Source organism: Plecotus auritus (assembly GCF_963455305.1).
Source record: "Plecotus auritus genome assembly, chromosome: 2".
NCBI classification, from domain to species: Eukaryota; Metazoa; Chordata; class Mammalia; order Chiroptera; family Vespertilionidae; genus Plecotus; species Plecotus auritus.
This window is the reverse complement of record NC_137771.1, coordinates 49,447,544-49,461,062: the sequence shown is the minus strand read 5'-3', so window position 1 is coordinate 49,461,062 and position 13,519 is coordinate 49,447,544. Positions and strand designations below refer to the sequence as shown.

The following is a 13,519-nucleotide window of genomic DNA, read 5'->3' as shown; positions in this document are numbered from 1 at the left end:
TCAACCTGTGATCGCGACCCACAGGTTGAGAACCGCTCCTGTAGAGCCTAAGACCATCGGAAAACACAGATATTTACATTACGATTCATTAACAGTAGCCAAATTACAGTTACGAAGTAGCAACGAAAATAATTTTATGGTTGGGGGTCACCACAACAAGAGGAACTGTATTAAAGGGTCGCGGCATTAGAAAGGTTGAGAACCACTGTCTTAAGGTAATGTTTTTAAATGAATAGTTTTGAGGACAATATATATAAATGACAGATTCATGAAACTATCTTATATAAGAATGGGAGGAAGAATATCATTCTGCCTGGGAAAGATAGTAGAAACATTTTCTTGGAAAACGTGGCATTTGAGCTGATTTAAGGACCACTAGGATTCAACTAAGATATTGGAGGGGACAGCCCTCTAGCATTCCAGGGCCACTATGTCTACTTCTGTCTGGAATTCATTCCCCTTGATGTCTTTTTAAAAAATATTTATTGTTTAAAGTATTATATATGCCCCCTTATAACCCTTATTGTCCTCTTCCAGCCCATCCCTGCCCTGCCCCAGGCCTTTACCACCCAACTGCCTGTGTCCATGGGTTAAGCATATACAAGTTCTTTGGTTGATCTCTTCCCACTACCCACCCTCCCCCTTGATACCGTATAGTACATGCCTTCCTCTCTGTGGGCCTTCCCGAAGCCACTTGTCTGAAGTGGCCCCTACCACACTCTGCTTTATCTCCACAGGACTTGTCTCCTCTAATGTCAGCTTTATGAAGGCAGCAACATTGGTCTGTTTTGTTCACTATAGTGTCCCTGGCATCTAGAACAGTGCTGGACACCTAGTAGGTACACAATAAATAGTTCCTGAATGAATGAAGTATACCAATGAAATAGCTACATTTTTTGAGCCCAGCAAGGCAAAAAACGTGGCCTCGTCTTCATTTTAGATCATCCCAGCTGCCGGATTTGAGTTGTATACTGTAGGTCAAGTGTTGACAGATTCAGATCTGAAAGGGGCCAGGGAGGTAGAAAGTGTAAATCTGAATGAATGCAATCACTAGATACAATAGTAAATGGTAGGGCATGTGGTACCTAGCTGCTTAAATGTACTCACATTAGAACTAAACAAAAAGTCTGCCAGCTAGATTTGGCCCACTGGCTACCCGTGAGCCTAAACTGAGGAACTACTATGGATCAGATTTGCACTCGAGCAAGATCACTGAGGATGCCATTCAGATTGCTGTCGGGTGGGGGTCAAAGGGCAGAACTGTCCAAGTAAGTTCATCAGCTGGAGGAGGCTGGTTACAGCCCTGATGAGCAATGATGGGGTCCTAAAGTGTAGTTGTGAAAGCAGAGAGGAGAAACAAGATGAGTTATTTAAGGAAATAAAATTAATAGGTGATAAAATCTATTTCTATTTTTCATTTATGAGGAAAGCTGTGATGAATTTTTCTTCATAACTCTGTCTTCAGGAGACCATTTGAACTTCAGGAAACCAAACGTGAACATTTTTAAGGTATTTAACTCAGGCTTCCAAGTGTTTTCCGAAAAGGTAATATTTGAAGTGTATGTAGCAAGGGAAGAGAGTACCTGCTCTGACACAGTAAAAGTAAATTTACTGAGCATCTGCTACATGCTAGGTAAGCACTTCTTAGCTCCTTACATATTGATACACTAGAAGCCCGATGCACGAAATTCATGCAAGAGTAGGCCTTCCTTCCCCGGGCTGCCGGCATCGGCTTCCCTCTGGCACCTGGGACCTAGGCTTCCCTTGCAGCCCTGGCTTTGCCCGGAAGGATGTCTGGTCTAATTAGCATATTACGTTTTTATTATTATAGATGATTAACCCTCTAAACCAGCGGTCGCCAACCAGTGGTCCATGGACCCACTGGTGGTCCGTGAGGTCCGAAAGGTTGGCAACGGCTGCTCTAAACAATCCTTTACAGTCAGTCCTGTTATAACCTTATTTTAGTGGGGAGGAAACACACAGGAAAGCTCCATTGTTGGACAGTAGTAACTGTGAGGAAGTCTTTGCTTTACAGAATACAAATCTGCCTTCCTGTAAGGGCTACCTTTTGCTCTGAGTTCGTGGAGCTGCCTAAAGTGGGCAGTACTGTGTAATGTTTGGGTATGGGAATAATGTCAAATTTGTAATTACTTATCCTTTTAAGTCAAATTGGAGTGTTCTCTATCCCATAACCTCATAGGAAATTCAATCCCTGTCCTTCCCTGCAGTCACACAAGATTCAAGGGAACTGCCTGTTCCCTGGCAAGCAGAATGACCTTCTTGTGTTCCGCTTCATGGTCACTGCCCAACATCAGCTTTGGCAGGGCGACGGTTTCTGCTACCGTGAGTTCCAGTGCCTGGAGTCTGGCCTCTCTTACGGCCCATGTAGCCTTTCCTCTGATGTCTTCCTAGAGGAGATTCCCATTCCAGCTGTTCCCAGAACCTACTGACCCACCCTCTCTCGCCCAATTTGGGGGACTTTCTCCTTTCCAGAATTCAGACTTGTGGGGAAAAGACTAGGATAGGTTGTTTGCAAGTAACATCTGCTTCCAACCTTCAACACACATCATCCCTGAATGCCAAGATTTAACTTAGGAAAATGGGTAAAGAAAATCCGGATCATTGGGAAGGGTAAGTCTTTCATCTCCAGGTGGCTGTTTCCCCATTTGTGAATTGGGAGAAAGAAGGTTGTGAGGATTGGTTTGTAGTAAGTACTTAGCCCCGTGCATGTGACAGCAGTCAGGGATGGCACGTTTATCTGCAGTGGGCTTACCTGCCTCATGACTTCCGTGACCAGCAGAGGCTCCCTTGCAGGGAATGTCTCTTCCCCAACTGTTCTAGCCAAGCGCATGCAAAAGGAGCTGCTGCTTTATGCGAGCCACCTGCCAGCCACAGTGAGCCATCCGCTACAGGGTGGCCAACAGGCCAAGGTTGAGGCCATGGCCTTTGCCACAAATACATAAACTATATTAAATGCCAGAGAGAAAAGGACAGAGGGATCAGACCTTTTCTGAAAGGCTCAGTCTAAGGTTGTTGGACTCCGGGCACTTTTCGACTTGGGGCCTTAGGTTCTCCCTTCTGTAAAATGAGGAGTAGGAAGCTCTACCTTTGGGTGTTGGTGGGCTCCTCTCACTCAGTCGCTTCATGTCCAGGCTGCTTGTTGGCTCTGAAGGCCCCGCGTGCAGGGTACTGTCTGTATCAAAGCTCCCTGCTAGTTTACTTTTGGCTTCCTGTTTACATGCCTCCTTGCCAGATACATAACAAAACAAAAGAAAATCAGCTGCCAAGTAAGTCCTGGCAAAACTGTGAGGGCTACTACAAGTTTGTAATTCTGAAGTCCACAGTGCTCTGGAAAACAAGTTCTTTCCTGAGTTTGTTGCCAAATTCATCTGGAAGCAGTATCTGACTTGAAATTTGTATGAGTATTAGTACAGCTCATTGTGGACATTAAGTGCTTTCCCCATAGGTTCTAGACCCTGCTGTGGTTTTTTTTAAAAATACATTTCCTCTCTAAAATCTGAAAATTCCTGGCCACAGGGACTTTAAATCACTATATTGTATTCTCAAGAAATGGATTTTCCTATGTGATTTTTATAATCACAACAGCCTTGTAATACACGCAGTGAGTGGGTATCTTCCTGATTTTACAGATGGACACTGTAGTGGTTTTTACTCTTAGTGGCCAAATCAAAGAAATCTTGAGATATGGCTGAATTTGGATGAGTGGGATGCAAAGAGGTAGCATGATATTAAAGCCTATATGTGTTTTGAGCAAGAGGATTCTGAATCAAGTACGTATTTTTAGACTACCTCTTGGTTGAAATGCAAGTATGATCTAAGGCCGTGGTCGGCAAACTGCGGCTCGTGAGCCACATGCAGCTCTTTGGCCCCTTGAGTGTGGCTCTTCCACAAAATACCATGGCCTGGGCGAGTCTATTTTGAAGAAGTGGCGTTAGAAGAAGTTTAAAAAATTTGGCTCTCAAAAGAAATTTCCATCGTTGTACTGTTGATATTTGGCTCTGTTGACTAATGAGTTTGCCGACCACTGGCTAAGATATAGTCCGAGATAAGGGAACGCAAAGCCAGGTACTGTGGGAATGTGACTCCATGTTCTGAAAAGGAGTGTTCAGAAGTGCTAGTAAACATTAATGTGGCTCCACACATCAAATTCAGTCCACTGCTTTTCCTGTCGGCCTATCGAATATATCTTGTCAACACGTCTTTATTGAAAATGACACTGGTTCAGAAACACTTCTAAAGTTTATAACTCTAGATGATACCTTTTCAACAGCAAACTTAATCTACTCAAATTCAACTAGAGAAAAAATAGAAGACTGTACTACTGCTGGTACCCCAAGCCACAAAAGTTGACTTGGGCCCTCTGTGGAGCCCAGAGGGTGATTCAAGCCAGCAATATCGTGAGTGACAACCATATTAAGTGTTTCTTCTCCCCCCAAATCAACAGATCTTAAGGTGCAATATTGTACATAGAGTTACACAAAAGCAATAGGAGATGCTGTTTTCCTAGTTTACCCAGAGACCTTTTGAGGAAAAAAAGGTTTCAAAATTCCTGGAGCCAGAGCTTAAAAAAAAAAAAAAAAGCAAGGAAGGTCAGCATCACCTCTTCCAAATTTTAGGAAATCAGGATAGTGAATGATAAGAGAAAGGGGCAAGTCCTGAGTAATAATGTATAATCAGCCCTGCAGTATATGTTAAAAACAAATGGTCTTTCTTGGGGAGAATCGTACATTTGTTTCATGTTGGCTTAGATTCTAACATAAATGTTAAGTTGGAGGAAAACCTAACTTAGCTAGAATTATATGGTCTGCGGACCACTGGTGGTCCGTGAGGTCCGAAAGGTTGGCCACCACTGGTCTAGTGGACTCCCCGAGATCCGTGCTTCCTTTTCCTCTCCATTTGCCCTCTGTACTCAGCCTTCACTTCTACCATAGTACTTACCTGCTCATGCCTTCTTGCCTTTAGCATCAATTTGGACAAGAGGATTAGTTACACTTAAAGCAAAATGACACTAAGTATAATATACAGGCTAAGTAAGTCATAGGAGCTACGATATCCTAATTCAGAAAAGGAAAATCTCCATGTACATACAGATGTCAAAAAACACCAGCACATAATAAATGAGGTAACAGAAAATTGGTATTAGAAGATAAAGAGACTAATCCAAGTAATTAAATACATAAAATCAGCCTACAACTTGGAGGGATGACCCTTTAAGATTTTGCAAAGGATAAAATTGATTATTAAAGAGCAGTGTTGATTTTATTACAAAAAATTTAAATAATCAGAATTATGTGATAAAGAAACATCATTTTTAGGGAGACAGAATTAACAGGCTAAAATTTGGAAATTCCTTTTTTCCTTCCCATAATGTTGTTATATGATTTCCCCCAGTGGCATTTTTCATGAGTGTAGATTATAGTTGGGATAACCTTCATTTTTGATTTGGCATTTAATAGTGATACAGAGCCTGTTACACAGCCCAGGGTCATCAGCACACATCTTGCTTATGGAAATTCAGAAACACTCACTTATTCAAAGTGCCCACTTTAAAAAGAAAATATTTTTTATTGATTTCAGAGAGTAAGAGAGAGGGAGAGATAGAAATATCAATGAGAGAGAATCACTGATTGGCTGCCTCCTACACACCCCCTACTGGGGATCCAGCACAAACCCAAGCAATGTGCCCTTGACCAGAATCGAACCTGGGACCCTTAAGTCCGCAGGTTGATGCTCTACCCACTGAGTAAACCGGCTAGGGTTCAAAGTGCCCACTCTTAATTTTCCATTAAGAGCAGAGCAATATGGTGACAAAAGTTTTTGCAAAGTATTACGTGGTATTATATTTTGCGATGACATCTGCTTTGCAAAAGAAGGAAACAAGTAATCTTAATTATATAGTTCAGAAGAGAAACAGGTGACTAGCAGTCCATAGCCCAAAGGATATCTCTGAAGGGGAAAAAAAGGACAAAAATACATCATCCAAGATGAGGTAGAAGAGACTGGAGCCACTGAAACACTACTTTGTGGAATATGTCTAGGAGCAGGAGCAACAGATTGTATGTATTTTGTACTGTAAACAATGTGCATCATAGATAATTAAAACCTATAATTCTAGTGAATCAATGTAATGAAAATCATTCACACAACATTTAAGTACACAAATATGTTTAAAAAAATATTTTAATAAGCATATTCAGAATGGCAGACAGGGAATGGGAGAAGGGAATTATTTTACAGTGCAAAATTACTATGCATAAATTTAAAAACATCCAACTCATAATTTTAAATGCCTATTTAAATATTATTTCAAACACATTTTAAAGCTCAACAGACTTATGTTGAACTGAGTTGCAGATTCTGAACTCTATCTGAAAACACATCATAGAACAGAAAACCATTCCAAATGAAATTGATAGTGCTTTGCTGGAGGTCAGAGACTAAGTAGCTATTAACAAAGGCTTCTTTTCCCAATGCAATTTGTCAGGAGTTCAAGAGTTATGAAATGTAGTAAATATTAAGCAAATTAGATTCATGATATTACTACAAATTTCATAGTGCAATGACTTATAACTAAGTACTGTGTGAAATGCTTATATAAACACAAAATATAATTAAATATTCCTTTATGAGGAGCTGAGCATTATGTATTATAATAGTGGAATGTCTTTCATTAGGCATACTTTAAAAAGAAAGATGAAGAAACGATTTCCTAACATGTATACATGTGCTGTATTCAAGAACTTCACAAACCTGCAAACAAAATGCATCTTTTATAAAAGGTGAAAATGGTATCTCAAATATTACAACAACTTAAAAAGTACATTACTATTTGTTCGAAACATTTCTATAGTCTTTGACAAAGAGCTAGGATACTTTGGATTCGTTTGAATAAAATCTGATTTAGAAAATGGATTGTGACCATAGGTTAAAGCTGCCATTCTGGATAAATTAATGTTCTAGGAAAAACAAAAACAAAACAAAATTCATGCTTCTCAACACTTCCACCTAAAACTTGGATTTACTGGGATTATGTATGTAACAGTGAGTGCACATTATATGAAGTCAGTCAAGTGTTGTAGAGTGGCTTTTAACACTGTTTGGGGTAGGGGGACTTGTTCACACTGGTGGAGGGAAGCAGTCTGAACATATGTTAATAGTAATACTTCATGGAGTAAGGCCTAAATCATAATATCTCAGTGCAAACCTCTACTCAATTGCATTGGACAGTTGAGCCATTAAAAACAAAATCACAGAAGACTTATTTAAAAAAGCATCAGCTCTTGAACTGATGGATGGAAATGAATTGGTAGAAGCATTTGGGGTATGCCTGTGTGATAAAAACAATAGGTAACAATCTTTTATAAAAGTTTGGATATAGGTTGGTCTATCAGCTGTATAAAACTACATTTTTCAACAAGAATTTTGCACTAAAAATAAAATGGCACTCTTGCAAGGCTATGCAAATGGATGATCCTATTTGTAATCACAGAACAATAGTTACTGTATAACTTATTTTCATTTTGGAAATATACTATCGAATCTGAAAAACTAGATTGTAACTGGAAAAGTCCAAAAACTTTTCTAACTTCACTTTTTCTTTTTAAAAATCAATATTGCTGCCTGCCAATTCTTTGTGTGTGCCAATTATATAACTATCACTTGACCTTTTCCCCAGTTCATTTAATGCAAAAATGGGAAATTTCATAATGCATATAAAAATAAATGAACAGGATTCTGGTCAGCATGATACATTTAAGCATTTAAGCCAACATTAAATGTTTGTCTTGCTTCAAAAATAATTTTGAAAATTATAGCAAATACAAACTATGAAATCTAAGTATCATGCTTAATTTCAGAATTCTCACACTATTTGTCCATAAGTAAAAAATTGAAAAAAAATTTTCACAATCCTTCATGAATGCTTTTACCACCTGGATAAGAAACATGACTCAGTTACTACACAAAACACTTAAAAATTCATTAGAAAAACCATAGCAAAATAAAATGAAAGCTGACAGACTCAGAATATCAATTCCTCTCATAAAAGTTTACCAACTGTACAAGTTAAGAAAATTATACAAGCTTTTGTATTAAGAAAGAACAGCTCAGTCAAGACATATGTACTGTAAAAATCTTTCAAAGGCTACAAAGAATCTGGAAAAATACAGAATGTATTTCTTAAGCCCAGATAAGAATATGGAAAGACATCATTGATGTCAACAATTTTACATATACAAACCTGACTTGGTTTATTTTTAAACTTCTATATATAAAAAAATCATGCTAGCATAACTTTCAGGATTCATAAGGGTTTCCTTAATAACGATACTCAACTTGTATATAGAGAAAAATGTCTGAAAGATTTCAATAAACTAAAAAAATTTGGTGTTAAGCAGAATTTGTTTTTTCTTCTCTGCCATAAAAATTAAACAAAAAGTACCTTATAGTAAAACTTTAGAATACATCCAATAAGAAGGTACAGATATATCTTTACTTCAAATTTACTAAACTATTTGTTATATCCTTAAAAGGGTCTTTATAGTTTTAAAATAAAAATTCTGCAAAAGGCAGAATTATGAAATCATATTTACTAAAGTTAGGACTCAATTCAGTTTTCAAATTTTAACCAATTACTTCAAGGAAATCAAGTTTTTAAGGTAACCCATCAACCCTGAAAATTTTAATCACACCAGGATTTACTCCAAAGAAAGTAAAATAAGTCTAAAATTCAGTCATCTGTGTTTTCAAGTTCTTCAAATTTTCCATGTGAGATTGTTTCTTGGAAAAATTCAGAAGAACCTGGACTTTCTTTTCCATTGCTGTTTATCCTTCGCCTTTTGGCAGGTCTCTCACTTTTTTCATCAATATGGGCAAGTTTTGGGTCAGTGGTAAGATTATCTGTTTCATAACCATTACTATCCATATCTGCATGAAGTGGTTTCTTATTTCCACCTGTTGGTCCATTAACGTGTAACCCTTCAACTTTTACTTCTTCTTTGTTTAATAATTCACCTGGTCCATTAGATGACACCCCTAAGTTGGAAGAAACAAACTGCTAATATTAAACTGTTGTAAGATTGCTTTTCATCAAGGAAGTGAGGTATCAAATCTGTCTATGGTCTGAATTTGGACTATGTTTATTTGCCTACTAGCGGTATGACCTTAGGCAAGTTATTTATATTCTCTGAACATCAGTTTTATCACATATACAATGAGGATAACTTATGATAGCCTACCTTACACAGTTGTTGTGAAGATTAAGTAAGTTAGTAAGTATAAAGAATTAAGAACAGAATTTGGCATATATTAAAGAGCAGGTTGATATTATGTGACAAAATAAGCACTGGGTCCAGTAGTCAAAAAAAGCTGAATTTTAAGCAAAGATATGCATAAATTATTCATATTTAACAAACCTTTCTAAAATCATGTAAAATATTATATTCTTTCTTTAGAAGCTTGAGCTTTATACTGCCACATAAAATTACGATGATGTGACTTTTTAATTCTTAATGTAAATCTATGGATATTACTGTAATCTGTCATGTTGAAAATTAATGCTTTCATTGTCTAGGCATACACTTGAAAATGCTAAAAGTAAATAAATTCCTCCATAATAGGTGAGAAAAGAACACAATTATTCTAGTGAAAGCAAGTTAATAGTAAAAAGGTCATGTTCAAGTTATCTGCAATAAGAAGTAGAAATTGTGGGAATACTTAATGTAAAAATATAAAATGTGCCACGAAAGATAATTAAAATTTAATTAAAATATTCAGTATAAAGGATAAGACTCAAATATTACATTTTGGTCAATGTAAATATCCTATTTTCCCCAACTCACAAGTACACCCAATCATGAATCACGGGATTATGTGTTATGATTTTGTTGTAGTAAGTTGAAAGAGTTGGTAACATTGTGATTAGGTCAAAAATAACTGTAAGGTTTCAAGACACTGATAAAGTCCCTTAAATATAAATAAAACTGGGTTAGAAAGTTCCTTCCTTTCTTTGAAAAACTTCAGTTTTAGGTACTCAATGTGAATGGCTTCTGGGCTACTGAGTTATTTATAGGTAAATCATGAAACTCTCCTACTCGACATGCATGTTCTCATCAAATGCTTAAAAAAGAACAAGAAAAGGAAATTATTTATTTGGTATAATGAGCAAGTAGGAAAAGACAATAGTAGTACCAACTGAGTTTCTACCTCTAGTCCCAAGGTCAGAATTTCAGCTTTTTATTGTATTTCAGGGTGGATGTGCTACATTAAATGTCATGTCAATGAAACTTTTTGGACCAGGAAATTGGTTGTTGGGCCCTACTTTTTGTTGGCTTGGCTTGCTCTTAGAAGGGAAGTAGTGAGGAAATAGAGAGGGATAATCAAATAAGCATGTGCAGTATATTCACTACAGCAGTGCCAGGGTCAGACCAAAGGTCAACTTTTTCTCAGCATTTCTCTTCTAGTTTCTGTCATGAGTTTAACTAGCTCTGCACTGGCCCTCCTAAGGCTGCTACATCAGAATGTAAGTGGGCAGAACTTATCTCTAATGTACCCGTTTCTTTCTAAAGAGGAGGAACTTACTACTTTCTGCCTGGCTACTGTCTTAATTGGAAGATCATTTTTATTAAATTAGAAGTCAAAATAGTTCTCTGACTAGGTGTTACTGATCAGCACAATGATCTTTGGTCCACTGTATATTTTAAACAAGAACATTATCTGAACTTCAATCATACTGGTATACCTTTTGCTTCTTTTTTTTCATGGAAATAGAACTAGACATGTTTCTTTTTGATCTTTTCCTATCCTTCAAGGTTATTACGCTATCAAAGAGAAAAATATTCAAGATGGTGTTTTTGTTATCTCTTTTTATCAGTATGTGTTATAAGCTCTCAAAATATTTTAAAAATATATGTATTTCTGATGTGAAATGGCTGGAGTTTTGGTCTAAAAATTAACAAGAATATTTATATTCAGACATCCTAACTGGATAAGAAAATATATGCTACTCAAAAAGAATAAATTTCTTAAAAGAAATGGTCACTGTTGACAGTATAGTTTATTAAACTTACTTTTTAGTGATATCAATGGGAAGTCTTTCCAATTAACTTGTATTCTGTGTATTGTTAGTATGTACGTATGTATGTACGTATGCTGGTATCATGTTTCATCTGATATTTACAATTATTAATTTAACTTCTGCAATGAAGTTTAATAGAAACCAAAACTGAACATTCCAGGCTACAGAAAGAAACAGAAGTGTTTCTCTGGTTGCTTACCATTTTGATTACTATTGCTTATAGTGCCATCTTCTTTCTCAGACTGGCTGTTACTACTGTTTGAGGCAGTTGGGGGAGGGGATGGTGCTCGACTGGAGGCAGCACTTTCACTTTCATCCAGAAGACGATCCATGTAATCCCTTAAAATTAAGATAATAAAGTAATTATTTTCTTATAAAAGCAGAAAATTAAAATTAAGTGAGGTTAAATTGACAAGGCTCTATTTACAAATATATCCTAATTTTCACTTACTAGTACATTCATTCTAGTGCCTTATCTATCACACCAGGATCTGAACATGTAAATGGAAAGCTTCTTTTGGTTACATGTTTGTAGGAAAAATGTGTTAAGAGCCTTAAACTAGCTAATTTTAGAGACCTATAGGCAGTTTTAAGACTTTTAAAAATGTAGGCAAGTGCTCAGAGTGGTCCAACTAAAACCAGAGGATCTAAAAATGAAGAGACAGGGATGATGTCAACCAGAAGGAGTATAGAAGAGTTTCTGAGCAAACACATTAGATTTTTAAAGCCCCTAAAGTCTATTTGATGACTATGGCAACATCTAAAAGACAAATTAGGTCCTAACAATGAATCACCTCCCTAAATCTTCCTGGATACCTTCTATATTACCTTTCTGCTGGATATGAGCTATAAGATCACTAAATTTCTGGGCTTATCTACTGGCTTTATCTGCCATTATGTCATTAAATGCGAGTTCACTTCTTGCCCAAGTCATTCCTGAATGTTATGGCATGGAAGATAGTTGTGTATATGACAATGGTTTGGGTTAGACCTGGGTTTACTATCTCTCTGAGGTATAGTGCTCTTATCTATAAAGGCATGTAATCATACATGACCTATCTACCACATAGGGTTGCTGTATAAGACACATATAGGGAAAGTCTGCCAACACCGGCACTGGAAAAATTCCCTGAAGGCAGGACTTTGGTCTGTTTTGTTTACCACTGCACTTTTGGTGCCTAAGTTGTGCATGGCACAGCGTAGAAGCTTAATAAAAACAAAAATACGTATTTTAAAATTCCCTCAGAATATGATGAAAATATTCAGTAAAATGTTTTAGAATTTTGTGACCAGGACAAAGAATGTGAATAAAAATGTGGATAAGAAAACAGTGGAAAGGCTCCAAGTCTGTGTTAAAAGTCCATAAAAAGACAACTATAGCTTTAATCTCAAACTTCATGATCACATTGTCCCTTGGGTTATGGGATATAATAAATATAGGGATGTGGTACCTGAGTTCAAGAAGCTTCCAACAATCTGAGGTACAAAATTAACACATATCAAAGAAACATACAAGATAACAAGCTAATCAATTTAACATTCTAGGCCTATTTACCTCATCTATAAATGAAAGGCGTTAAATTTAATGATCTTTATGACCTTTTCGGATTCATGCCATTTATCTTAACTGCAGAACAATTAGGTAACAAAGTTGAAGCACAGAGAAACAGAAATGAGTATGATGAATGCTACAGGGAATTCAGAAGCTAAGGCTAATAGGAACAGAAGATGCATGATAAAAAATTGCTGGAAATAAATTTGGTATGGTGGGAATGGATAATGGAGGATGCTAAAAGCAAAGGAAAGTAGAATTGACTAGTTATCAAAGTTACTTTAAACTTCTGAATACATCAATGATATTGTGAAAGAATTATTATTATTTAATAATTAATGGCATCCAGAATGCTTAAGGAAGAAGAGGAGTCAAGCAGACTACCCAAGAGAGTGGAACAGCATTCAAATAACCAAAGTTAACTGAGTTAATTTTTACTTTTTGTTTTTTAATATATTTTTATTAGAGGCTCAGTGCATGAATTCGTGCACCAGTGGGGTCCCTCGGCCTGGCCTGTGGGATCAGGCTGAAATCAGCTCTCTGACATCCCCAAAGGGGTCCCAGATTGCGAGAGGGTGCAGGCCAGGCTGAGGGACCCCACCAGTGCACGATCGGGACTGGGGAGGGATGCAGGTGGCTGGCCAGCCAGGGAGGGACTGCGGGAGGGCTCCAGGGCATGTCTAGCCCATCTTGCTCAGTCTCGATCTGCCAGACCAGCAAGCTAACCTACCAGTCGGAGCATCTGCCCCTGGTGGTTAGGGCACATCATAGCGACTGGTCGACTGCCTCCTGGTGGTCAGTGCACGTCCTAGCGAGTGGTTGAGCGGCCTTAGCATATCATTAGTATATTATTCTTTGATTATTCGTTGAAC

The 13,519-nt window shown here is 37.4% G+C and overlaps 1 protein-coding gene across 15 annotated transcripts in view; it reads right to left on the bottom strand.

Moving 5' to 3' along the window:
- Positions 1–6,183: 6,183 nt before the first annotated feature.
- MIER1 (MIER1 transcriptional regulator) overlaps positions 6,184–13,519 on the bottom strand; it is a gene marked incomplete at its 5' end in the record, with an annotated part of 59,398 nt that continues 52,062 nt past the window's right edge. For all 15 annotated transcript variants that reach the window (XM_080655751.1, XM_080655744.1, XM_080655755.1 and 12 more), the window contains 2 exons: positions 6,184–9,054; positions 11,295–11,434. In XM_080655751.1, coding sequence (XP_080511877.1) covers positions 8,750–9,054; positions 11,295–11,434 — 445 coding nt within the window. In that variant the 3' untranslated portion in view covers positions 6,184–8,749. The remainder of the gene's footprint in view (positions 9,055–11,294; positions 11,435–13,519) is intronic.